The sequence below is a fragment of the Periophthalmus magnuspinnatus genome, chromosome 20 (assembly GCF_009829125.3).
Source record: "Periophthalmus magnuspinnatus isolate fPerMag1 chromosome 20, fPerMag1.2.pri, whole genome shotgun sequence".
In the NCBI taxonomy this organism is placed as follows: Eukaryota; Metazoa; Chordata; class Actinopteri; order Gobiiformes; family Gobiidae; genus Periophthalmus; species Periophthalmus magnuspinnatus.
The window spans coordinates 25,349,617-25,376,681 of NC_047145.1; the positions used below are offsets into that span (position 1 = coordinate 25,349,617).

At 41.2% G+C, this 27,065-nt stretch overlaps 4 protein-coding genes across 4 annotated transcripts in view; 2 read left to right on the forward strand and 2 right to left on the reverse strand.

Moving 5' to 3' along the window:
• Positions 1 to 27,065, reverse strand: part of lsm5 (LSM5 homolog, U6 small nuclear RNA and mRNA degradation associated) — a 160,048-nt gene that overhangs the window by 39,098 nt on the left and 93,885 nt on the right. The window lies entirely within an intron of this gene.
• kbtbd2 (kelch repeat and BTB (POZ) domain containing 2) lies at positions 558 to 12,229 on the reverse strand. Its single transcript, XM_033986102.2, has 4 exons — positions 12,076 to 12,229; positions 7,667 to 8,183; positions 5,601 to 5,766; positions 558 to 4,389 (listed from the first exon to the last, which is right to left on the reverse strand). Exons 2-4 carry the CDS (start codon positions 7,837 to 7,839, stop codon positions 2,824 to 2,826), a joined length of 1,905 nt encoding a protein of 634 aa, XP_033841993.1. The 5' UTR covers positions 7,840 to 8,183; positions 12,076 to 12,229; the 3' UTR covers positions 558 to 2,823.
• LOC129457244 (bucky ball-like) lies at positions 13,618 to 18,259 on the forward strand. The gene is made up of 6 exons (XM_055230214.1): positions 13,618 to 13,782; positions 14,017 to 15,154; positions 15,695 to 15,906; positions 16,567 to 16,644; positions 16,718 to 16,774; positions 17,999 to 18,259. The coding sequence occupies exons 1-5, from the start codon at positions 13,653 to 13,655 to the stop codon at positions 16,744 to 16,746; spliced, it is 1,587 nt and encodes a 528-aa protein (XP_055086189.1). The 5' UTR covers positions 13,618 to 13,652; the 3' UTR covers positions 16,747 to 16,774; positions 17,999 to 18,259.
• LOC117388530 (bucky ball-like) lies at positions 18,774 to 24,144 on the forward strand. Its single transcript, XM_055230212.1, has 4 exons — positions 18,774 to 19,114; positions 20,159 to 22,048; positions 22,640 to 22,747; positions 23,980 to 24,144. The coding sequence occupies exons 1-4, from the start codon at positions 18,889 to 18,891 to the stop codon at positions 24,006 to 24,008; spliced, it is 2,253 nt and encodes a 750-aa protein (XP_055086187.1). The 5' UTR covers positions 18,774 to 18,888; the 3' UTR covers positions 24,009 to 24,144.

A 27,065-nucleotide genomic window follows, 5' to 3' on the forward strand; every position in this document is an offset into this window, starting at 1 on the left:
AGATTCCCTGTTGTCCAGTTTTTTAGCTCTCTTAGATCAATTGAAGGCCCATTTTGGATATCCACAAGCAGAGAGGGCTTTCTCCACATGTTGCTCCACCTTTGCTTTTCCCTCTGTATTTGTAGGCACCACTTGAGCTCTGGTGTAGTGTCCGGATCACTCTGACTCACACCATCCACTGCAGCACAAAGTCAAACAGCAGGTATTGGTCCATATGTGTAGGCTTCCTGTAAACTTCTACCTGGAGTCGCCTGTCCTCTCCTATTGTTACTGCACAATCTGGATCAGACCTGGACGACTGAGGGTCTACACAAAGAATCACTATCTTTACAATAAAAAGTAGGTATTTGGAATAAAAAATGCCTAGGTTAAAAAAGGAAGACCAAAGCTGACGCAGAGAGGGTCAGAAGCAGAGGAAAGGGTCAGATGGAGCAAAGGAGGGTTAGGTGGGGAGAGGATGCAGAGAAGAGGGTCAGAGGGGAAGACGATGTAGAGGAGGGTCAAAAAGAGTAGAAATCAAACATTTACCACAGTAAATAAACCAAACCAGAGTCATGTTTAGGAACGTTCGAAACATTTTTTAATAAATTAACGTTCATTCAAAATACAGTGCCAAAGGAATATAATGCAGCCAAAAACATGCTCAAAATGTCTGCCATGAAGCACCTGTGCTCCTGTTTCTTTAAGGTACAGCACGCCCCGCCCTTTTTAGAATATCCGGCCCATTCTCACAAAACCGACCAATCAGCAGCGAGAATTTCCACCTGTTTTCCTGTATTTTTTTTAAATGGAAACCTACCCATGAGTGACTACTACAGTAAAGTCTTGAATATTAAATAAAAACCGCTACAAAATAGACCTGGTTATTATTAATTCTCTGCGTCAGACACATTTTAAACATATGAAAAATATATTTATATCTTAGTTCTTATATAGTTAACTAGGTCAGCAGCATGGGAAATAAAACATGCGAGTGGACTGTTGAGGTTTTCTGTAGAAACGACATGGACCAAACAGAAGCCATGTTGGAAATGCCACTATAAATGCTCTGTCAAAAACTGCATAAGAGATAGTTGAGTTAAAGCTACATTCAGTAACTTCTCCCACCTTCATTACACTGATTTCACTGGATTTACTAATTTGAAACCATGCAGAGAATTAACAAGTGTTTTATTAAATTCCAAGAGCTGCCAAGAGAACCCAGGACTAAGCCAGATCTGAACCAGGACTAAACTGGATCTGAACCAGGAATAAACCAGATCTGAGCCAGGTCTAGACTACATCTGAATCAGGACAAAAGCTCCTCTGATACTGACAACTGCAGGCTGGATCTTGAAGGGGGTCCAAACAAGAACTAAACTAGGTCTTGTCTAGTTGTGGTACAGAACTGAAGGACTGACCCAGGCCCAACAGGAACCAGGTCTGAACCAGGTCTGAACCAGGTCTGAACCAGGTCTGAACCAGGTCTGAACCAGGAAAGTATGTTGTGGCATTTCCAACATGGCAGTACTGAGGTTGACTATCCGGTTGTGTGGAAGACCTAAGTGCATATGACAAAAGGCTTAGAGTACATGGTGCCGTGGACTGGAGTTTTAAATGAGGTGATATCAGTGAAAATGACGATACAGATGTGTAATCGGACCAGCCGTTTACAACTTAACCGCTTATTATGCACTAATATCAGTTTTTAATCTGACAACTCCACATCCACAGCTGATGGTCCAAGAAAGTACAGGGACAGGATTAGTCCCGTTCAAGAGATACAGAAACTACCAAAGTGATTCTAGTAGGCAGGTTTGAATGGACTCCAATGCAATGTACAAACTAAGACTGGAAAACAAACCACAACCAGATTTCAAATTGCATATCATAATTAAAGGCATTGTAGCTGATTTTTGCAGTTTTAAAAATGTGAAAAAATAACTAGTTCATTTTAAATGGTTTGCAGTGGTCCAAAGTTATTCCTCACTGACCGTATGCATTCAGAGCATCCTAATTATTCACCATGATGAGTTTATAAGCACTTATCACAACTTTCAGAGACCAGACCAGAGTTTGCCATCATGGTAAAGCTAACAACAACTAGCATGCCAACAGCACATCCTGATTATCAGACAATAAAACACTATACTTAGATGCAGACAGCACACAGAGGACTTAATTTGACCTCAAGAGCTGCTTATACAATACATCTGTTCTGGGGCAAGACACGAATACATAATATTGACTCAAATACATGGGGAAATCTGGCACAGGCCCTTTAAGAATTCCCAACAGCAATTACTTAAGTCATATGTTTAGAATAAAAGCTGCTAACCCTGTAGTTTAGAACTCTTCAAACATGTTCTGAAATGCATGGGATTCTTGTTTTAGTTTATCAGTTCATATTTCAGTTTTCTCTCAAATGCTTTAGAAATTATCCTGATTTTTTTGAACGTATATTGCTAATCTAATGTAATCTTAGCAGCAATATTGTGTTTACTTGCATTGGAAACCATTCAAATAGGTCCATTTACATCTAGACTAATGCAACATCTTAAGAGCAGAGCAGGTGAATGAGTTGAAGGTAGAAGCCACAGTCACAGATGAAATTTGGGTTGTTTTTTTTTTTCATTTCGGGCGTAGATTTTGGTTCCGTTTTTTTCAGTTTGTCAATACAACCATTTTAAGTGCATTGCCACCACAACAATCCAGATTAACAGTTCTGATGACACAGAATATTTGAAGGAAGGACCGTGAACTTGCTTGGTATAGTTTGGCTTTCGAAAAAGTCCCCACAGTCGCCCCAAAGCAAAATCTTTTATTGGTTTTTGCATTTTGAAATTACGAGTTGTACTGAGGCAGAGACACCAACTCTCCGTCAACTTCGAACTCTTCAGCGCCATCTGGTGAGAACAAATATGTCGGCGGTTTCCAGGTAGATTCCGCCAAGCATGAGGGGTACAACTTTCCAACTGCGCAACGGAAGTCTCTGCCCAAGTCCCACAGCACACGTTCCGAGACAGGTTGCCGTAGAAACCAGCGATCCAATTCCACATCGTATTGGTAAATCGCATATTTTGCCCGTTCGTTCATGTGAGTCTCCCTCATGAAGATACAAAGCGAATTTAGCAAAACAACAGCCCTGACACAAGGATCGGAGTAGCGTTTAGCGGGTATATTAGCGGCTGATCTCCATTCATTCTTGTTGATGTCATAAATCTCAACTGTAACGGATGAACCGTCAAGGGTGCTGGTCGGTAAACGTATCCCGGAGTTGCTAACAACATGTAAACCTCCAATGTAAAAAATCAAATCGCCAAAAGCTCCAGCGGAGGCGAAACAGCGGCTAGTTTTGCGCATAGCCATCTCCACCCAGGTGTCAGCTCTTGGGAAGTAGCAGTACATCAAATCGTGAGTCATGACGTAAATACAATCGTTAGCAACAACCGACGTGCTCCAATTCCACGCGAAAGGCAGCGGGCTAACCATCGTCCAATCATCTTTCTCACAATCATACCTCTCCACGGTTCGCTTGTTCAACTCACCACTAACATTATCGCCGCCAATCGCGTAAATGCAGCCATCACAATACACCAGAGACGGTTTTATCCTAGCGCAAAGCATCGGCGTCTTGGGAGCCCACTCGTTTTGCTGCGCATCAAACCAGAAGAAGCTATTGACTGAATGGAAAACTGCTTGGAGTTTTCCGCTCTTTCCGTAATTTGTGATGGAGTTGTTGAGTGGGATTTGTCCACCAGCGATGAAGATGTCGTTATCTGGCGTAACTACAGTCCCAACTTTCTGCAAATTTCCAGGTGGGTTGCAAAGCTTGTAGACTTTCTCCGCTTGCGGGCTGTAGCAGACGACGGTAGTGGGGATCAAATTGGACATTACAATTGCTTCGCTTTGCGTTTCGGACAAAGCTTCCATAAATATCAACATTTCCTCTTTGGTCATTCCCAGGCGTGGTTTGAAAAATTTTGGCATTGATTTGTACAACCCTTGGACCACCACGGACTTATCATTGGGCGGTAAACCTTGAAACCACGCCCTTTGTGTAACTTCGGACAACGCGTCGATCCGAATTTGACTCAAAACTGACGACAAATGTTGAGATCGTGCCTCCATGTTATATTCTAACCACAACATGGCGGCCTCGCGTACAGTCTCCTCCTTCTCCACGTTGAGGTTATCGCTGCTCAGGATGTCGATGAGGAGTTCGTGGGACAGTTGTAGAAACGCGTCTTGGCGGTAAACCAGAGGGAATTTGTGTTCAACCATTCGTTTGGCGCTTTGTTTAAGTTCGCTGCAGCTAAAAAGGTCCCCGAAACTCAGCATTCGGACACAGTTTTCAGCGTTGATTTTCTTCACCAGGTAGTCGCGACACTGGAGCAACACGTCCTCCACCTGGAACACAGAATACACAAAGAACAATGTATTAGGAAGTACTAGTGAATTATGCACAAAATGGGCAAGATGCATTTAAATGTACGTTTTACAGTGGATTTTCGCAATTTGCCCATCTCAACGGAGGGGTTTGACTTTGCCTGGAATGTGGAATGTTCCACAATATGGCATCAACTTATCCAACTGACATTTATTCAGATACAAGTGTTTTAACCCTTTAAGGACTGAGCACACTATGGGCCAGTATAGGTCACCTAGACTTTTATATTTTTGTTAGCCATAAAAATCATATTAAAAAGGAAGTATCAGAATTTACTGCATTTTTTTACACATCTACTTCTATTTTACACTTTCATCCGTATTTTTTCTTTTACGCATCGAATAAATGACTGGGAAAATCCCCGCAGCACCCGCGCTCTCATTTGTCACCTTCGCGGAGCAACAGAGGCAGATTACCGTAACTGACGGAAAAATATTTAAATAGCCCCGTGCCTCCGCTTTGAGACGCTGTTTGAATTTACATGAGAGCACGACTGGTTGCGGAGTTACGCTGCTGGAAAGTCCGCATCCGCGCGCTATCGCCGACGATAGGATCCGACGCTATAGGGTTAATAGCTCAAAAATATACCCTGAAAAACATGCGTTCATCGGCCTGTTATAACACGTTTTCAAGCACGATATATCGCTACAGAGATACACTGCGACTGACTCAACAACAATAGAGCAAGATAATCCTACTAAACCTACTAGTAAATGTAAACCTAAACTTAAGTAACTTTTTCAGTCTTTCAGAGCTCAAATCTTATTGTACTCAAAATGACCCTATTTTTGCAAAGAAACTGTACACACGATCCAAAGGTCCAATTTTGTCCCATTTACATTAGTACATGTTTTATCAGCCAACCACCATCATTAGTGAGTGGAGGAAGAGGGACGAGTGCAGAGGATGTTCTTGTCTCACTAAAGTCAGCCACAGACCGGAAAACTGCCTTCAATTCAAAGCACAAAATACAATAGAATTTGGCCATGCGTTCAATGTTGGGCTTGATCCCTGGTTTAAGTTAGTCTGGTTAATGTTAGCTTAGCCTCTCGTATGTCAAAGGCATGGGGTCTCGTTCCTGCTGTAAGTTTTACTCCTCATATTAAAAACTTGATGTCAGGTTTAAAATAGCCTGGTTGGGGTTTTGGTTAGCTTAGCCCCTCTTTCTCACCTGTAGAAAGCATGCGGTCTCGTACAGCGGCTCTACGGTGCTGTCTGTTATGGCCAGGTTCCCAGTATAAGCGTATGTGATGATGATCTGCAGTGTCACTGGATCCACGTTCCTCAGATGGACATGAGTCTGTTTACTCTCACTCAGACCACTCATGAACATGGCTCTAGAACAAGAGGAACACAAAATGCAACACGTTTAACTTTCAGTGTCAACACTTCTCAAAAGATGTCGGGTGGCATAATATATATGCTGTCAAAATCACAATTTGGAGTATTTGCAATTATCAGTTTGCAGTTATTTAGATAATAGAATGTCCACGTTATTGAGGAAACTAAAATTTGCTAATCCTTTAGTTTTTAGAGCTCTACAAACATGTTCTGAAATCCATGGTATTCTTGTATGTTTATCTGTTCATATTTCAGTTTTGATTCAAATGTTAATGCTTTTCTAATCTAATTGCAATACTTTCCTAAAATTGTGCAGTCCTAGAAGTATGGAACATATATATACACGCAATATCTACATACACACACACACACCCATATATACATATATACACGCACCCAAAGTCCCAACTTGGACACAAAACAAGTTAAGATGGGTCATGTGAGGTGCTCGATTTTGTGATTTAGGGCTATACAAAAATAGGCACATCCTTTTCAAAATAAAAACCTTTTGGAAATGTTTAAGGACCTTAAACAGTGCGTTTAAAATCACACTGTTGTTTGTTTATTTATTTATTTATTTATTTTTTATCAATGACCAAAAGATGAAACAAATGGAAAAAGGTGGCTTAGTGTAAAAAGTTGATGCTTAAAGAGGGGGGTGTTGTGCGCTTGCTGTATTAAACGCTGCATTATTGATGGAAACAGGAGCAGCTCAGAACATAAGTGTGAAACATGAAACACTGTAAATAAGGAAACAAATGTTTGGTTAGATACCATCAGAAAAACAATCAGCAGCTAAACACATTTTCAATATGAAGAGACTGACTAGCAGAGATGGGCCATCACTGACGCCACCTGCTACTATCTCCATTTTACATATCCATCCTTATTTTTCCTTCGATGCATCAAATAACTGATGGTCATCTTCGAGGGACAATGTAAGCACATTACCGTAATGACAGTAACATATTTAAAGAGCCCCATGCCTCTGCTTTGAGATGCTGTTTGAATTTACATGAGAGCATGATTGGTTGCAGAGAAACGGAAATGGAAAGTCAGCAACCGCAAGTCTGTATCGGCAGCGATAGCATCCGCCACATTAGGGTTAAACCTGATAAAATAGAGATTTTCTGCTGTTATGAACAGGAAATCAACAGGCCTTTTGCACAACTTTTTAGTTCTGACAGTGGCTTGCCTCTCCACAAACCTGACTTTTACTTGGCCTGGAGGAGGGCCTTCTCCTGCTTATTTCCATGGAAATGTTGTTCCTTTGGCTATAATATTCCAAAGTATTGCATAAAATGCATCTCCATGGAGAATGTTCCAAGTATAGTAACTTGTACTATTTCCATGAAATCATGCATTTTACATCAATATTGTGGTTTGTAATGAACAAAATGCATGTATGTTTTAGCTTAATAGTAAGTACTAAACAAAAAACATAATGTGTCTTGTGCTGTTGTAATGAGACAAAATGTGAAACTCAATTTTGATACTAAAGAATTGACTTAAAACTCAATACTGATTCTAATACCATGATGATAATAAAAACACTTTGACAACAGAATGTGATTTTCCATAATAAATGTTGGTACTTTGTGTTCTCTTCCCATGTGTGTTATATGTGTGTACTCCCTCAGTGTGCAGTAGGTTCATAGTGGTCCATGTGTGTACACTAGTCTATGTGTCTTATATTTGTGAAACACACAGAGACACATCATTATAAACATATTCAGGAAAGGTTCATTTCTGTCCTGACAATGGGACTTATCTAGCTTTGATACTAGTTTTAGGTTTGATTAGTATCTGATTTGATACATTTCACAACCCTAATTTGTGTTCTTTAATGTTAACCATCCCAACTTTAAAACTCCCCCTCTCCTCCCTGTGTCTTACCTGAAGTAAGAGCTGCACGTGGCCAGCACCATTTTGTGACAGGGGAATTCAGAGTCCTCCACCAGAAGCACCACATCTGTAAGCAACTTCTGCTCGTAGAAGAACTTGAGCTGCTCGAGGAGCGACACTGCGTAGTCCGAATTCACTGCCCGGGGCTCCACCACCTCCGTCATGGTTGCATCCCACGAATCACGCCCCAGTTTTGACAGGATTCACTCGGCCGGCGCGAAAACCGGACTCAAAAACAACCAGGAAAACTTCAGAAATGTGCAAATTTGTACAACGTTTTATGGGTTTGAACACCTCCCCTGTGGAAGGTGGAGGTGTCTAGGTCCAAGGGTGGAGATAGGGGGTTGGGTGGGGTTTGTGGAGGTTTAAAATGAGCAGCGGTGATGGTGTGGAGAGGGGAGGGGAGGGAGGCGGAGGGCCCACAGTGTGATGAGGTCATGCGACGCAGAGGCAAAGGTGACTTGGAGGTAGAGACGAGGAGCACGGCCGACTGGACATCTGCAACAGTCTGTAAAAGAGAGGAGAGAGAGGGCGGAATTAGTGATGAACTGAGGTAAGACATTCAATAGGATTTAAAACTAGAGGCACTACAGTGTTAATATCATCAAATTCATTATTTCATTCTGGTTTCTCATATTTGTTGATTAAAACTGAATATACCACATGATAGGAATCGGTGATGACTAAAGTGGAGGTCAAGTCATTCTAAATGACTTGACCCACTTGATGTTTTGGAGATGTGCAAAATTCATAGAAAAACTAACAATAAATCTCACTATTTGTCCCCGAGGGGCAGTTTAAGGAGGAGCAGTAAAATACAATAATAGAAAAGCTCAAACACAAGTCTCAGCGCAGCTCAAACAGGTTGGGTCATCACATCCAGGGTCAGGGCAGTTTGAGGAGGTAAGCAGAGCAGCCAACCATGAACATGTCTTTTAAACTATTAAAAATGTCCTCAAACAAGAGAAAGAAACGTCTAGTGTAATTTCACAAACAAGAGTATAAAGTGATATTTCTGTCATATAGTGGTTATTGTTTTGTTCCATTCATATTTTGTGTGATACATGATCCTCAACCAAGTCATTTACACGCAGTTTTAGCACATTCTACATTCTACAATTGATTAGGCTCAACATTTGTAAATTGCCCTGGATATTTCATGCCAAAATGCCATGTAGTTACAAGGAAAAAACATTCACTTTCTAGAACCTGAAAGTGAGACGGATTCGTCATTTGTGTGTCCCCTCACGGCACCTCACGCTACCTCCGGCCCCTCTCTCCCCTCACAGCTGTGTCAGTATAACTTCCTGTGTGTGATAATCTGCTGTCCGGGGTCACTTGATACCTGAACATGAGCGTATTTATAAACTGTTTTACAACCGGCTTTACACAGCTCTGAATGAGACACGGACCACCTGAAACTCCAGAACACGTCTCCGGTGTCACCCTCAGTCACAGACAGGAACTGACAGGAAAGGGATCCAGCTAACAAGTGGAGAGACGTGCAGTTTATGATTCTATGGAAGGGCTGCACAATTTTAGAAAGGCTCATTGGGATTTTTCTATTGCAATTAGATTTGACATAGACTGAAACATGAACTGATAAAGTAATACAAGAATTCAATGCATTTCGGAACATGTTTACAGAAGTCTAAACTACAGGTTAGGGCTGAACCATTTGTGAAAAATATCTAACTGCAATTTTTCTGACAAGCACTGTGACTGAACTGAATATTATTGTTAAATAATAAATTGCAGATCTAAAGTTCAGATTTTAAACACATCCAGAAGACTTTACAAAAAGACTAAATTATGAACTGACCAACTAACACAAGAATCTCATTTCAGAACATGTTTGTACAGATCTAAACTACTATTTTTATGCAGAATAAGACAGGAGAGTTTGTTTGTGGAGGACATTAATTACTTCCAAATTTGCAGTCTTTGAGATTTGATATTTCATCCAATCAAATTGAGATTTTGTTTCGAAGTCAGTCCTAGTGTTAACATTTTGAGAGAAATACGAGAATCCCATGTGTTTCATTGTGTTTGTAGCACTCTAAACTAGAGGTACAACAAGATTGTTTTTATAAAACGACAGGATATTTTGGACTTTGCAATTATTTAGATAAAGGAATGTTTTCCACAGTCTTTCCAATTCGATGATTACACCAGTTCAAATTAAGAAGGGCAACCAGTTCAAATTGCAATTGAACTGTGTCATATTGGGCAGCCCTAACTCAGCAGATGAAAATATTTGGTATAAATTAAGGCTGCTGGAGTATGGATGTGACCACATGGGCAGTTATTTAACAAATTTACATACATTACAATATAAGAAATTCCAATTAGTACAAACACAATGCCCATGTTCTGGAAAAGATTATCAAAGATTTCAAAATGGCCGAATCGTTAAGAGCTGACCACACCCTGAGACAATGTAAATTCTTTTAATAACTTTTAACACCAGATATGTCATAGTGATACTGCAACAGTTTGGAGTCCAATTCATTAAAAACACTAGGAAAAGTTTGTTAAAGTACGAGGGCTAGATTTTGGATATCATCTTATTGTGATAAAATTGGCCGCCTTCACAGACACAAACAATGTGTGCACCAATTTTCATTGGATTATGAAAAACAATTCTTTACTTTCTATTGACTTTTTTCACAAATGTGTGGTGTAACTGTGCAAATGCGGCTGGAGATAGAGCCGTGGTCTTCATTGGCTTTTCTGTTCCTACATTACGAATGACTCAAATTTGAACCAATATTTGAATCAACATGACCGCGCCCAACATTGTATTGAAAATGTAATTGATAGCCTTGTATTGCACATGGCTTTGGTGTCTTTTGACGAAAACTGTTGGAGATGTCAAGAGATTATGATGAGTGATTTTGTCAACCCCAGATTTGATCGAATATGGCTGACTTCCTGTAGGGTTTAGGGCGGGGCCATAATATACATTTTTTTTTACATATTCTGATGGCCATTTTTGATGCCAAGTATCATTTGTCTACGATGACATTTCTCTGGGCCGAGCTCCTATTGGTGCAATGTAAATCGTTTTTTGAGGTGGTGCTACTGAGCCATCTTTCAATATTTTTTCTCAGGGGGCTTAATTCAAAATTAGAGCTCACTGAACTTGAATTTCGATACCAGTGACTTGTTGATACATTATTGTTTACTGTTTGATTTTTGCGATTTTCCTCAAAAAATACCTGGAGTTGTGTTTTTCATTGACACATGTTTAAGTAACCCTATTATTGGTCTATCTACATCTCCACAAGGTGGAACAGAGCATTTTGAGCTTTGCTGTCATGTAGTGGTAGCTTTCAAGTTAATAGCTACATTTTATCATTTTTCTGGTTTAGTCCTGCTTTTGTCTGTGTTAAGTTTGTATTTTGATAGTTTCAGTTGTGAGGGTGTTTTTTGCTTTATAGTCAAAACGTGTATTAAAATATAACAATACTACTAATATCCCAGTTCTTAACAGCCATATACCATTAATTTATCTCACAATTACTATATTAAATTATATGAATCATTATATTATATATTATTATATTAAATATTAAATAAACTTGAGAGAAAAGGTAAAACAGTAGTTTGAGTCTGACAAGCAAACTACTGAATGCTCAAACTATAATTAAACTCAGAAATAATGGATATCTTTAGAAAGCAACAGGGGCAACTCAAAACTACTGATTTCAGGTCACAAATTCATGCAATTCACTTACATTTCAGAAAAAATTGGATTGCGCATCATTAAAACCGTAAAATGTATGAACGCGCCGGTGCAGTGGTTTTAACTGTTATAACGTTAGACATAAACAAAACACGACTGTCACTATTTGAATGACAGTGCTGGACTTACTGAGCTTCATTTCATGGCCCCAATTGTCTTTTTTAACTGGTATTTACAATGTATACCGATTTTGCAATAGTTTACACTTTTAAGACACACTTAGGAACATTATAGAAACATTTTTTGTCTGGTAAATGTAGTAATTAACATGATGTTGGTCGATAAGCAACATAAACAGATGCTTCGCCTGATGTAATGTTACTCAGCGGGGATACGATGGTTAGCCGCAACTTAGCACCTTTAGCTCAAAACATATCCGGCGTATCGGCCATTTTCACCGCAAAATACACTCTGGCGCACGTAAATGTAAGTTAACAGTTTCTTTAGTTGTAAAAAAAAAGACATTAAATAGTTTAAAGAGGCGAAAATGCAAAAAAAATCCAACTAACAGTAAAAGAGAGCGGTCATGCTGCTCAGAGGCTAAGCTAAAGGCTAAGTGAACTAGCAGCTCGGGTAAGACGCTACGTTACCGCTATAATAAGCTTCAATCCGGACTCTTTAGGGTAAGTTTGAGATCTAAAACCATACTTACATGTCGCGGTGGCCTTTCTTACGCGAATAAAGTGTCAAATGCGTCGCTCCGAGGTTTTTTTTTGGGCGTAAAACGGTTGTTGAAAAGAAGAGCAGCGGACAACCTTCCAACGCCTGAAAGACTAGAGGCCGAGGAAAGAGACTGTGCATGCGTCAAAAGAAGGACAATGCGCATGCGTTAAATAGAGCACACACGTCCCTCTGCTGAAAAGAAACATGTACTACAAAAACATCCAGTTTTTTATGAATGAAATCATTTTACGAGGCTGGATGGAGAGATATTTTTACGCATGGTGTTCAGTGAAGTTTAGTACAAGTTGAGTCTATCAGGTATCATTTTAAAAAACATGTTAAAAAACCAAACAAAAAAAAACATAAAAATAAAATAATAATAAAAACAAACAAACAAACAAATAAGCAAATAATTACAAGTAAAATTTATTTGGAGGAATAAAAAAGTCTATATTTAAAAAGCCAAAAATAGCCAATAAATATATGCCTAGGTTTTTTTGGTACTGATTAAAATCCACTGTACTCCATCAACACTTTAATATATTATTACTACATTTTGACTCTTGGTTTTTTATGCAGTCACTGCTCTGTCCATTTGTCCCTGAACCTCTCCCAGCCTCAGCCACAGGTGCAGCAGGTGAGCTGTATTTCACTGATTTTTTTCGTACTGGCAGATTTTGGGGAAAGAGGTCGTAACGTGAGCCGCACAGAGACGCGTTTTTCTCGGTTTATTTTCTGTAAACTGACCGGGAGGATCCCGAGGCCGTGGACACAGGAGTTTAACCAGATAAATCAAGAAAAGATAAAAATGGATGGTAGGACTGATTTTATAAACATTGAACCAAATAGGCCTACTGTTCATTTTATATAGCCTACAGATGAATTTATTTAGGACATTTGTTAGCATGCAAACAGGTTGTTTTAGATTACATTGCGCAGAAGTTCCATTGTGATAGTTGTACTTTACAGGTGAAGTCATTGACTTGGATAATTAGCTGCCATGACAACTTTACAGGTCATAAATACATAGAACAGGACCAACTGTGAACATAAGACACCCAAGCATGGTCATGAGTGACCTGTGTAAGATGGGCTAAGTGCTTAGCCCAAGGACACAACAACACTAAGAACTGGTTACAGCTGGGTACTAACATTACAACTCATTGAGTCATTTGGATATTATGTTTATAGGGTTGTGTCCATACTCCATTTTTAGATTTAACCATATTAAAATAATTAATTCAATTCTTAAAGGTAGCGTATGTAACTTTCTGAAGGTGGCATGTCACCATGGAAACAGAAAGTTAAAACCATACTTCAGAACATTCTATATAAAGATGAATAAGTTTAATGCCCTACTGTGGAAGGTTTTGCCAAAAGAACAATGTTTCCATGTAAAAAGGCAGGAGGAGGGCCTCCTTCCGGCCAAAAAAGAGTCAGGTTTGTGGAGATGCAAGCTCGCCCAGTGCAAGGACGCATGTTTTTCTAGGTTTTGAGTGCAATAAACAAGTAGTAAACCTAGTAAACCCCTCGTCTCCTGTAGATGGCAGTAAAGCTTCACACTCAATGGGCAGCGGGGGGCAGCAGAGGACACACCAGAGACCCTTCTTCTATGTCCAGCCTCCATCTCAGCCTTACTACATGTACCAACACTGGCAAATGAACAACCCCTACGGCCAATATGCTCTGCCAGGAGGTAAGGAGGAGAGGGTCAGAGGGAGCAGAGGATGCAGAGGAGAGGGTCATGGGGTCAGATGGAGGAGAGAGTCAGGGGTCAGATGGAAAAGAGGGTCATGGGGTCAAATGGAGGAGAGGGTCATGGGGTCAGAGGGTCAGTTGAAGGAGAGGATGCAGAGGAGAGGGTCAGATGGAGAAGAGAAGGTTCATATTTTGGACAATATTGTACATTTACTTTCACTTGTCTCTACAGGTTTTAATTTTGGTCGGCCCTGCCTTAACCCATACCAGTACATGCAGTATCCAGGCTTTGTTTTCCCCCATGCACCTCTTTACCCCATGGACTACCGCCGTGTGTTTGAGCCCCGTTTCCCCTCTCCTCACTGGGATAACTCTGCTCGATACCAGCCTCCTCCACAACCTCCACAGCCACCAGGACATCGAGAAACTGCCAGCTCTGAAGTGCAAACTGACCCAAGCGATGCCATCACCAAACTCATAGAATGTTTAGATAAAATGCAAGCTAGCAATAGCCAAGGGACAGACCGGGAGCTAGATTCAGGCATAGCATCGCACTCGTCCGCCATGTTTTCACCTACAGAGGAGAAGAAGGCGCAACAACAAAGTCATGATTTAAACAAGAATGAAAGTTGTTTGGAGACCCCAACTTCAACTTTTTCAACAACAGCTGTTTATGACGGCGATTCAAGCCACCGGAGTCTAGAAGTGTTGAGCCCACGAGAATGTTGGGCAGGCGATGTGGAGGAGGAACTGCCTCTTGATAGCTCATCTGTGCAAGAAGAAAGCAACGGCAAAGTGGAAGAACAAGTTGTGCCAATCGAAAGTGCACAAGAGGTCGTGAGTATTCAACCAGATACTGCTGCGACTGAGCAAAATGTCCCTACATGCGAAGAGCTGCGAGAACCTAAACACAATGAAGCTAATCTGGAGGAAAAAATTGTCCAAGATCTCCAAGTTGATCCAAGTTTCCAGATCCTAAAATTGCCGTTTGAATTGGCCTCAGAAGCGAAAGGAATGAACCGTCTGGCTCAATCTCCATATTACTACAACTACCTGTCGATGCAGTCCACACACGAGCGAATGAGCGTTCTGAGCCCCTCTCTAGATGAGCTATCCTCCAGAGATGAGATGTTTTCTACAGACCTGGAGGAGGTGGAGCTGGTCCAGAGGCCGGTGTTGGCGGGGGGCAGGAGGCTGGCGGAGGTGGTATGTGGAGGTGGAGACGAAGTAGATGAGATTTGGGCATTTGGGTCGAAGCGGTTTGTGTGCGCTTGCTGCGGGAAGAGTCTGCCCAGAGGAGCAGCAAACAGGAGCAAAGTCCACTGCACCAAGATGTACCTTGACGAGGGGGAGTCAGAGGAAGACGGCAGGTAAAGGCAGCCTATCATCAGCCTACCATCATATTCATCTGCTGTGGAGCTCAACAGTCCCGCCCACTTCCAAGTCTGCTCTGGTTTCAGAAATAAATTTCCCATAGACTTTTCAAAAAATTCAAATATACGAGTTTAGAGATATAGTGGAGGCTAGGTAGCTATATGATAAGTCCAAAAAGCAAGATTCTGCAAATAACTTGGTCATTTATAAAGTTTCAGAAACCAATTTTAAATAAAATGATGGGTCTTGTATCATTAGTTACTCACCATATAATTTTTTTCAGAAAGGGAAAAATGAATGGAAATTTACTTCCAGAACCAGAGGGTACATCACTGTTGCTCTCCATAGCCCAATCCTACTTGTTTGCAATGTATTGTGCATTTATCAATTGATGTTTAATCTAAACTGCAATATGAAAAACAAAACAAAAATGTTGCTACTACAATTCCTAGGTCACACTTCTTGCCCCTCTTGGCCTACAGATATCCAGGCTTATAGATGGTAATTATTGTGCTGTTGTAACTTGTTTGTATGAGGTACATGCGAGGATGTGAGCAGCCCATTCGAGTGGTGGTCCGAAAACACACAGTACCCAGGAAAAGCCAGCCCCTCCCCCCGAGACTCACAAAGTCCTGGTCCAGACGAGGACCAACCAGAGACCAGGCTGAACTGGACCAGAGCCAAGAGAGGAGAGACACCCAAGAGGAGGAGAGTACAGAGGGAAAGGAGCACCACCGGGTCAGCCAAGGTATTCCTCTGCTCCATCTGACCCCCTAATCTGCATCCTCTGCTCCATCTGACCCCCTACTCTGCATCCTCTGTTCCATCAGACCCTTCCTCTTCTCCTCTGTCCCTCTCATGTGCATCCTCTGCTCCTCTGTCCCTCTCAGAGCGTCTGAGCAGAGAGGAGCCAGTGTCTGAGCAGAGCAGATGGACTGAAGCTGCAGTGAGAAGGAAGACCACAGTCCCACTGAGACAAGGTACATTAGAACATCAAAAAAGCATTAGTTAAAGGTGGACTGTGTAACTTTTTAGCTTGCCTCTATGGAGATGTTATTATTTTTGATAGTTCCACAAAATGGCATTAAACTACTCTGTCTCCATGGACACAAGTAGATGACTCCACTAGTCAAGTTGGATTTGATTTTTGAAGGATCGGCTCGACTCACTGTAAATTTTCATCTTTATAAAAACACATTCTTTTGGATGAATGCAAGAGAGGTTGAATGCCATAAATCGAGGCAAAGTTGTATCCTCTCCATGAAGATGAGAAGGTGGCAGATGTTCCACCAGAAAAGTTATGGTTCACCTTTAAACAATGCCAGAATAAAATGATTTTGATTTGCATATTGAACCTTTATTGTTAGTGAATATTGACTGCTGTATAAATGAGTTCCTTTTGGTTCAGACCTGCCCCAGAGGAGGCTGGTGTACCACAGGCCCAGAGATGACGAGGACGAGCCGCCGCCGCTGCACTGGGACCGAGGTTTGGCACTTGTAATAAATATGTTCATCAACTCATAATTTAAAGTTTTCTAATTCTTCCAAATGTGTCCCAGGCTCTGCCATGAGGGACCCTCCGTGTTGACGTTCTGAACAGATGTGAAACTGAAACTGTAAGTCGTTTATGTACCGCAAAAAAATACTCTGATCTTTTACTCACTTGTTACTTGTAAGAAAGAAGAGATCTGTAAGACTGGTAAATTTCTAATGTGTTGTGAAACTGTGCAGCTGTATTATGTTTGCATAAAGGTGCACAATGCAACAACTTTTCTGGTGGAGGGTCTGGCACCTGCCTGTCTCTATGGAGATGTTACTGCTTCAGCTAGAATGTTCTAGTGTAGCAGCTATGGAGACAAATCTAGGCCTGTCAAGATAAAGAATATATGGACTCATTGTTCCAAACATGACAGATGGAACAATCCTTTTTGGGGGGTCAATATTTTTCTTTGCACCAGTGGAAAAATTTGGGTTATTCTTCTGTTTCTCATGACTCATTACAGACAAAAAACAACTACTAAAGTGTTGCATTCTGTTATTTATTGCAGCTCATATTCTTTAATATATTGTACATTTAGAATTGTTTTGGGGTGATCACTCACTGTTTTATAGTTTGGATTCAATATTATTGTCTATATTTACTTAAGCTATATCACACTAATGTGTAACAGCCTTATTCAAAGTAAAGTCCAGAAGTTACAGATCAGGGGTCCCATTTATAAAAGTTAATGTGGTGTTCTTACTAAAAGTGCACCTAGGGACAAAACATATCTGCAAACGTCCTCAAACCTGCTCACCTCTGAGCTCAGGCCTCTGCCTTGGGCCTCTGCGTCCTGTCTGAGTCCAGGGCCTCTGCCTCCTCTCTCAAAGTCCTAACGCCCAAAGGTCAGAGTTCTGGGACTGGAGCTCATCTTCATGTTCAATTCTTTTTTTTTATAAACCACAAAGTTTACACTGAAAGTAATGTGCGCTTTAGAAATGAGACCCCAGATCTGTGGAGAGGTGTGTCTGCTCATAGCTTTTCAAGGTATTTTTGAGCAATAAAACTAATGTAACTGAATAAATGGAAGATGAATACATTTAATGCCATACTGCGGAACATTCCAGGCATAGCGATAAAACTCCACCAGGAAAGTAACATTGTGCACCTTTTTAAAATGGACAAAATAATTTTTAAAGTTGTCAAATATCTTGCAGTAAGTAACATTCTTGGTCCTGTAAGTAGAGCCAAGTAAACTGGTCAAAACTCACAGAAACTCGTAGATACTGATTTCATAGGTAGACCAGTTAGCACCTTTACATGTTACTTGAACCATTTTAAACCCTTGTTTCTCCTGCAGGACCCCCAAAGGCTGTTTTGAAGATGTGGTTATATTTGGAGCACGTGGTGAAGCGCACAGCACACAAGGAGAATTTGGGTTTAAACATAAATAAATCTAAAATATAGATTTCTGCAGAGACACTGCCTGAGCACGATTTACATGGAATCACAGAGAAGGAGAGAGCCATGGGGCCAGTCAATGAAACATGTATTTAATATTTGGTTTGTGTCTGATTATTCTTCCATGTTTATTAAATAAACAGTATTATGGAGCTCTGGCAGAGTGGAGTCAGTCTGTGCAATGTTTCATAAGAAATCTTCATATCCATGAACGTTTTCCCTGATAATTTCTATCAGTGACAAACTTCATTCTCCCACTGCATTTATCCAACCACAACATCTGCAGACATGTGACCTGCCTCCATCTCAGTCTAACACCACGGGGACACAGGGGGACACAGGGGGACACAGGGGGACGGGAGTGCATCTGACACACAGAGGTACTGGAGGATGGGAGGGCATCTGACACACAGAGGTACTGGAGGATGGGAGGGCATCTGGCACACAGAGGTACTGGAGGATGGGAGGGCATCTGGCACACAGAGGTACTGGAGGATGGGATATCCTATGATACTCCGTATCATTTTCAGAACAGAATAAGCAGTGAATGAACTGAATCAAACACCTCAAGTCTTTCTATTGTACGTTACCTGACGTTAATTTGACGCGTCTCACCTGCGTCACCAATCACAGCCAATCAGAGGCATTTTATGGGCGCACGAGGCTGCTGCTCCGTCCTAATCACACTCCACAGACGCGGCACAGTCCTGTTTGTGTGCCAGTGGTACTTTGAAAAAACGAGCCTATTTTCAGACTCAAACTAAACGATTCTCTCTTCGCCTGTTTGTTATGGACGCGGGAACCTCCACCATGAACCCTCCGTCCGCCCCGGGCCCGAGCTCGAGCTCAGGCCCCGGGGCAGCTCCGGGCATGTCCGAGGAGCAGACGCACCACAAACCGTTCTTCTACGTGCAGCCGTCGCATCCGTTTGTCCCGGTGCAGAGCGCGCAGTGGCCTGTGCCCGTGGCCCTGCCGTTCAACTACAGCCCGTACTACGGAGGATACCCGGGATTCGGTGAGAAAAGGGCCTTTTTGAGTCAGCACGGTTCAGATGCTAATCGTTAATAAAATAAGTATCGAAATACTTAATTAAGCAGGTATTGATACTGGGAGGAAAAAAAACCTCACATAATTGAAAATGACCATATTGTCTAAAGCTTTAAAATGATCATTTGGGAATCAACATATGTATTGAGTCTGTTCTTCAGTATTTAAAATTGAATTTCTGTTTAACCACAAACGCAACTTTTAATCTGCATGTTTCAATGGAAAAGGAATATTTATAGTCATTGTAGAACCGTCCAGGCAAAATGCAAATCCGTAGAGAGCTCACTGGACCCAGCACCAGAAAGTGAGATAGTGCACCTTTAAATAGTCAGTTTAAAGCTTTTGAAAATATATATTATTCAATTGTGCAGGGCTCCAAAACTGCAATTTTAAACTCAATTTTAATACTAAGGAATAGACTTGACACTCAATACCAATTCTGATACCACAATGATTAAAACACTCTTTATTTAGACAACTGAATGTGATTTTCAATATTAATTGTTGGTACTTTGAGGGATTTCACACACATAACACACATGGGAATAGAACACAGTGTCCAGTAGGTTTATAGTGGTCCATGAACGTATACTAGTCTGTGTGTCTTTATACGTGTGAAAGATATAGCTCCAGGTCATTCTAAAGCTGTTCAGGAAAGGTTTATTTCTGTTCTGTCATGGGACTTTTTTTTACCTGCTCAAATAGGTATCATGTACGCCTTCTAGCCTGTTTAAGATATTAATGCATAGAAGAGATTGGGTTCAGAGGTTCACATTCCTAATACTGAGATGTATATGTAGAACATCTGGAAAGTCTTGCATTGGCTCAGAGATCTCCCAGACCTTCTGTCTGTAATTGGCATATACTGTGTTTGTGTAATAAATAGCATTGCACTATCAGAGCTTTGTCTTTTGGGTCAATTCCTGAACACACCCCACTCTGGACCGCAGGACAGCTACAAAGGGGAGCAGCTGTATGGAAACTAAACCACACATGTTCTCTGCTCCTCTAGGTTACGGTCTTCCTCTGCTGCCGCACTTCCAGCCCACTCCATACCTGGATGCGCCAGGCTTCATTTTACCCCACACCCATCACCACCTCATGGACTACCGACGCATGCTCAACCCCCAGTACTATCACTCCATGGCCTACCACACGAGACGGCTACGCTACCAGCAAAACGTTCCAACAAGAGACGTAACCAACTCCGAAGTTCAGACTGAACCTCTTCCCATGTCTCAGCGCACTAGCATGCAAACTTTAAACCAACTGGAAACTCAAAACGAAACTTCAGATCTCTCTACAGCTTTGTCGGTCCAAAAAGATGATCATACCTTGGCGCAAAACGATCTAGCGCCTGTAACGGCCAATACTACGCCACCCAAAGGTGGTTTTGTAATAGAGACTGAAGAGCTGAGGATTGAGTGTTGCGCATCGCCAGCCGGTTTACAAGTTCTGCATTCGCACGAAACTTCGGAAATGTCCAGAAGATTTGCGCAAGATGTCGTACACTGCAGTTCCATTGTGCAAAATGGCATGCTACCTGACGACAACGTGCAAATCATGAATACTGAAGGCAAAAAGGTGACTTCTCCACAACCTTGCCCAGATATACTGCTAGTAGCAAGTCCAAGTGGCAATGAGAAAAGCATAGAATTAGAAACCACGGTTACAAACAATTCAAAGATCCAAATTTCCTCCGATGTTGACGCAATCCGTAACGAAAAAAATATCAAAGTTATTCGTCTTCCTTTCAATGCAAAATACTTGGCGGAATTGCGCAAAATTGAGTCTTCAGTTTGGTCCACGGAAGACAGTTTGGTGCCATCTCCTGAGTTTATAATGGATTCTTTCAATGAAGCTTTGTCTGGAGAAGTCCCCTCAGCCCACATGCTAAATACCAGAGACAAAACTGTACAAGATGAGATTGTACCGATTGTTCATTTGCCGAAAACGATGAGTGAAGAGTTGGAAAGCATAGTCCCAACTTTCGAAAACCCCATTGTGGAATTACCACACAAACACATACCAAAACAAGCTTGTGTTTATAGCAAAGTGGATCTTAAATGCTCACAAAATCTGCTATCCGATGATTCGCCTGTAGATGGAAACCAGCAAGACACTTCATTCGAGTCTCTACCGGCGTATCTACCGTCCTCAAGCTGGTTAACAGATTTTGAAAATGTTGGCTACAGCAAAATGCCACCAACGCCTCAAAAATTGAACAAGCATATTGAGGGTAGAAGTCTGATCGTACCAGCCAGACGTAGAAAACTCGATGCTGAATTCAAAGACGCAACTACGATTCGAAAACCAAAAGAAAAGTATAAACCCAAAGAAAAAGAGGATAGGAGGAGCCTGTCTGATCACGAATGCTGCGTTAGCCGAAGCTACAGTGAAAACACTTTTTCTTACGCCGCAAAGGGGCAACGACTATGCACGAGATGTTCAACAAAGCAAAAAATCTACAAAACATCCACCAGTCCCACGCAGGTGTCGAAACGCAAAATGACACCGTTTCAGCCGTGGAACGAAGTCATTTTGCCAACGTGTGACGCTTGTAAGGGGCATTCAGATAAGAGGTTTGCACGAAAAGGTTCAAGTCCTGAGATAAGAGTGGAGAGAGATGGGGAGATGTCTGAAAATGGCTGCAAGTGGAGATGGGATGAGTCGAGAAAGGAGCTGAAGAGGCCGCTGGCTTCGAAACAACCGAACATGGAAAAATGTTCAGGGAGTTATTCGAAAATGAGGGAAAGGGGCTGTCCCTGTGGAGAGTCCCAGCAGACCCAGTGGCATAGGGTGTATCACTGTTGCCACGGAAACGCCATTAGAGAAGTAGACGAGAACTGCACTGCGGCAACGGGCCCGCAGCAAGCGCACCTCGCACACAGGTGGCAAACAGGTGAGTCTAATGGGAACAGGGCTCAAGTACTTTGGAATTTTCAATCACAAATTTGAGTTTAAAGGTTTGTGAAAGTGCGTAGGCCAATTCACTATAGTTATTACTGAAAACGTTGTCCAGTTTTTAAATTTGAAGTTTATCATTTTACTTCCTGATTGTTATGGAATTAGCTCCATCCATGCCACATTTGCAGCCCATGTCCAGTTGTCTAGGGGAGCGGAAGGGGCTGTCCTCATACCTGAAGAAGGTCAGAGCGACCGAAACGTTGTATGGAATAAAATTGCATTAAGAGTGAGACAGTGTGCGGTAGTTTTTCTTTAATTTTTAGACAGTTGTCTAGCAGCCATAATGTAAACAAGGGTCTCTCTAAACTAAATTTGGACAAGGTTTGATTATGATTGGTTCATACACTGTAAAAAAGCATGCAAAATTTCACCAAAAAAATCTGCAAAACTGTGGGACCATGAAAGATGAACCGCGTTATAACGAGGGACCACTGTACATTTGTTGAAAGAATGCTTAATCTATCATAAAAATGGCTTCCGCTTTTAGCTTTGCATCATAACCTCTGCCCCGTCTCTCGCTCCACAGAAAAGCCCTGGAAATCAGCTCCTGGACACAACACTGAAGGTTTCAAAAATAATTTAATTCGAGCACAACACCTGAATCTGCACAGAAAGTCACTACCACTGTCACAGGGTAAGGAACTTTGCAAACTGCTCTGTGTAGAACGGACCGGACACTTCACCCGCCCAACCCCTGAATGGGCGGGCGTACGATGGGTGGGGCTGAATGAGCACATTCAATTTGACTTTCACAATCAGGTAAACCAAAACATTAGTGATCTGAACAATGGTGTATTGGCAATTGTTTCAATATGTAATAGAATATTGTAGTTATTCAGTCCTAGCTCAGATGGTGGCCTAAGTTTTTACAGTTCAAATCTCACCTTTGTAGATCGCTACTGTTGTCACAATACTATGTTTCACTTTCTTTAGACAATAGAATGTGATTTTTCACATTAAAGGGCAGTACTTTGTGTTCTATTCCATGTGTGTTATATGTGTGTAATCCCTCAGTGTACAGTAGGTTCATAGTGGTCCATGGGTGTACACTAGTCTATATGTCTTATGAAAGATACAGAGAGACATCATTATAAACACATTCAGGGAAGGTTCATTTCAGTCTTGTCAATGGGATTTCTTTAAGTACCAATACCTGCTCAAATTGGTAACTAATTTCGCTATTAGTTTAAGTGTCTGATTTTTGTAGCAAAAGGCGAAGTTTGAATCTGCCAACTGGACAAATCTTTGTAGGTGTGAAGATGTTTTGGTGTGAAGATGTTTTGCTGCTCATCCAAGCCACTTCTTCAGTTGTGGTCAGATTACTGCTGGACACTGCCTTATGTGTCTGAAGGAAGGAGCCAACTATACTGAAACTGTAAACAGCTTTTGGTTTGAGAGAGGAGTTAAAGAAGCTATTTTTGTTAGGAAAGACAGTCCTTCTTTAAACAGGAATGGAGGCCTGAGACATAATCTCTCACCAAGCTACAACTCCATCCTCAGACCCAAAACAATATCAGGGTCGTTAAAGGTTGAATAGGGTCATTTCAGCTGAAACTGGAGACAACAGCTGTTTACAGTTTCAGTGTAGTTAGCTCCACCTTCAGACAGATATAAGGCAGTGTCCACCAGCAATCTGACCAGAACTGAAGGAAGTGGCTTGGATGAGCAGCCAAACGTCTTCACTCATACGTTTTGTCCAGTTGACAGATTTAAACTTCATCGTTTGCTATGGATCAGAACTGGACAACTGAGAGACTACAGACATCTGAGTTCTGATACTTTTAAAAAAATGCTAATTGACATAAATGTATTGTAATGGAAGCAGTGTGATTGTATTGTGGCCTACTTGACTTGTTTCTGTTGCAGGGGTACATTTGAAGGACACGCGGTGCTGATTTTGCACAGAGCACAACTCGAGTGAACAACGCACTTTTTAAACCTGGATACACTTCCATTCATTTACTTCCACTGTGTACAAACTCACAACGTTCACTATTTATTACTGAAGAATAAACACTGGTTTATACATTACCCGTCTCATTTTCTCTAATGTCACGTGCACTACATGTTTGTCCACTAGATGGACTCCCTCTGAATGTTTTTCGCATTGAGGGTGGCAAAAAGTTGTATAAATATTGTACAAAGTAAAAGTATATGTTCTGCTACATGAAATTTCTCTATTAGAAAATGGTTTGATTAAATCTATTGGTTTGATTAAATCTATTGTAAAAAATACTTGCTTTACTACTGTAAATGTTAAATTGGGGTCCTGTCGCATATTTGGGACTGAGTGGACCATTAAAGGGCCCATATTATGCTGTTTTCTGAGCTGTTCTAATGTTTCCTCATCACAAACAGACCTGGAGTTGTGTTTTGTTTCATTCACACGTTTAACACAAACCCTGCACATTTAGGCTGAGTTTTTCTCTGAAACAAAACACTCTCTCCCACCTCCTGATGTCATGTAGTAATACAGGAAGTGCTCCACTATGTTTTTAAACTCCGTACACTTTCACTAGAATCATTTGGCTCATTTCAGACGTAGAGTTGTCAATCTCTACTGAACTAAAAGTAAAAGGAGCTGTTAACTTGAAAACTACCACTTCATGACATAAGGTGGAACAAAGCATTTTGAGCTTTGGAGAAGTAGACAGAGCAGACCAGACTCAAATGTGTGAATGAAACAGAACTATAGGTTTTTTTGAGGAGGGAACAGTGTTATAACATGACTTAAAACTACAAGAGTAAGTTTTACATAATGTAGGACCTTTCAAAAGAATCCCACATAATTGTTCATAATTTTGTTTTAAAATATTGTGACATTTGAAAATGTAATAGGATTTTGTAGGAGATTTCAGATTTTATGACTTTTCATTTTTGTCCATGTTCAGTTTATACAGACTTTTTTCCCTTCATGTATTTGAGTCAAATATGTTTTTTCCCAGTGCAGATATATTCTATAACAGGTCTCAAGTCCACGTGTGCTGTCGGCATGTAATTATATAATCAGGACATGCGAGTTAGCATGTACTTATTAGCATTACTAGTTGTTAGTTGTCCCTTCTCTCTATCTCTCTATCTCTCTGTCTCTCTGTATTACACAAAACTATATCTTGTGAGCTTTAAGTCATGTTCTAATGTTCCACAGTATAACATTAAACGCATCTATGGAAACAAGCAGCTGATGCCCCCTGGCCAAGTCACTGATCAGATTTATGGAAAGGCGAGCAGTGAGAATACATCTTTTTCAAGGTATTTCTGAGCAATATTAACACCAGTATTTATATAAACGTAAGACGGTTAAGTTTAATTCCATACTGTGTACGGCGCCCGGGAAAGCAGTAACAGAAAGTAGCCGACTCCCCACCAGAAAAGTTACAGTGTGCCTTTAAGTCAATGATATTTTGCAGTGTGGGGGGCCATTACAGGTGCTGCGTCTACCCACAATCCTCTGCAGCAGATTAGATTTTCCTCGATGCTCAGTCTCTAAACTCATTTGTGTGTGAGGACGGGTATTTATCCCTTTGTGGGAACTGAAATCAGTGCACACACGTCACACATTTCACACATCACACACAAACATCACACACATTACACGCTCACGCACATCACACAAGCACATCACACAAACACATCGCACACACACAAACACATCGCACACACAAACATCACACACGCACATCACACACATACGCTCACACACATCATGCTCACATCACACACAAAGGCATCACACACAAACATATCACTCACACACTTACACATCACACACACACACTCACACATCACACACACTCACACACTCACACATCACACACTCACACATCAGGAGGAGGCCGGTCTCGTGGATTGTGTGAGGCACAAAAATAGGACAGATTTTTATTATTACATCAACAACATGATTAAAAGTCCAGATCATAATGAGATATGACATGTTCCACATAGCACAGTGTGTGAATGAGTTTGGGTCACGTATCTGCTGCTCTCACAAATACATGGTGTAAAAGTTAAATACAGTCTTTCACTGTTTTCTGAGACTCCACAAACACCCGTCACATACACCTGATATACTGTACCTCATGAACCCTGAGGGGAGGGGCTAGTGCTGATGTCTCCAATGCAAAATTACATGCAAAGGACACTCATTTGAAGTCAGAGGCTTCAGAAAATATACAGAAATGAGACACTGCATACTTTATACTAAATAGTGATAATAATGGGTGTCAATGGGGAATTACATTTCCCCTACATATAAGATAAAACAAAATCAGCATCCAAAAAAGATGTCAGAACACTTGAAGCCAGTGGTTTCAAAAATATATAGAAATTAGATATTGCTTTCATTTGCATTAGCTATGACGTACATGCTTTACACTTTGTACTATGGCAGGTTGAGAAATAGAAATTATAATGTCAATGGATCATTTTTCTGCGCAAGCTCCCACAACAGGAGTATTTTACCTAGCATGAATTAGAATAGGCCCAAATTAAAAACTGATGGGAAAACACGCAGATACATCACTCTGCCAAGAATCAGTCCATTTGCATAAAAAATTAAGAAATTACACAAGAAACAAGTGAAAAAGCACAAAAACGTGCCTCAGAGGGTTAAGGTTAGGATCAGTCTCCATAGAAATGAATGGAAGTCTGTGTCCCCAAAAAGCATGGAGATGTGTGTGCGTGTGTGTGTGCGTTCTGAAGGTCAGCGCTCTGCCGGAGAAAAAGGCTCCAGGTTTAAAGTGGATTTGGGCTCCATTTTCTTCCCATAGAAAGTGAATATGATCCGTTTATAGAGACACACATCTGCTCCACAGGGACTGGCTTTGATAGACTGCTTTATATTAGACCACACCCATTCTCAAACTGGGGTGCGCTGCCTAGCACAGGGGAATAGGAACGTCATTATAACAAACCAATTCATTTATCGACACCATGAACAAACAGCAGTGAAA

Excerpts from the sequence above, each read along its gene's own strand:
- LOC117388530 (XM_055230212.1), top strand. The coding sequence starts at position 18,889 with ATGGACGCGGGAACCTCCACCATGAACCCTCCGTCCGCCCCGGGCCCG. Across the intron at positions 19,115-20,158 it reads CGGAGGATACCCGGGATTCG|GTTACGGTCTTCCTCTGCTG; the intron begins GTGAGAAAAGGG and ends CTGCTCCTCTAG. Across the intron at positions 22,748-23,979 it reads GTCACTACCACTGTCACAGG|GGGTACATTTGAAGGACACG; the intron begins GTAAGGAACTTT and ends TTTCTGTTGCAG.
- LOC129457244 (XM_055230214.1), top strand. The coding sequence starts at position 13,653 with ATGGGCAGCGGGGGGCAGCAGAGGACACACCAGAGACCCTTCTTCTAT. Across the intron at positions 15,907-16,566 it reads GCACCACCGGGTCAGCCAAG|ACCTGCCCCAGAGGAGGCTG; the intron begins GTATTCCTCTGC and ends CTTTTGGTTCAG. Across the intron at positions 16,645-16,717 it reads GCCGCTGCACTGGGACCGAG|GCTCTGCCATGAGGGACCCT; the intron begins GTTTGGCACTTG and ends AATGTGTCCCAG.
- kbtbd2 (XM_033986102.2), bottom strand. The coding sequence starts at position 7,839 with ATGACGGAGGTGGTGGAGCCCCGGGCAGTGAATTCGGACTACGCAGTG. Across the intron at positions 5,767-7,666 it reads ACGTGCAGCTCTTACTTCAG|AGCCATGTTCATGAGTGGTC; the intron begins GTAAGACACAGG and ends CTCTTGTTCTAG. Across the intron at positions 4,390-5,600 it reads AGACCGCATGCTTTCTACAG|GTGGAGGACGTGTTGCTCCA; the intron begins GTGAGAAAGAGG and ends TCTGTGTTCCAG.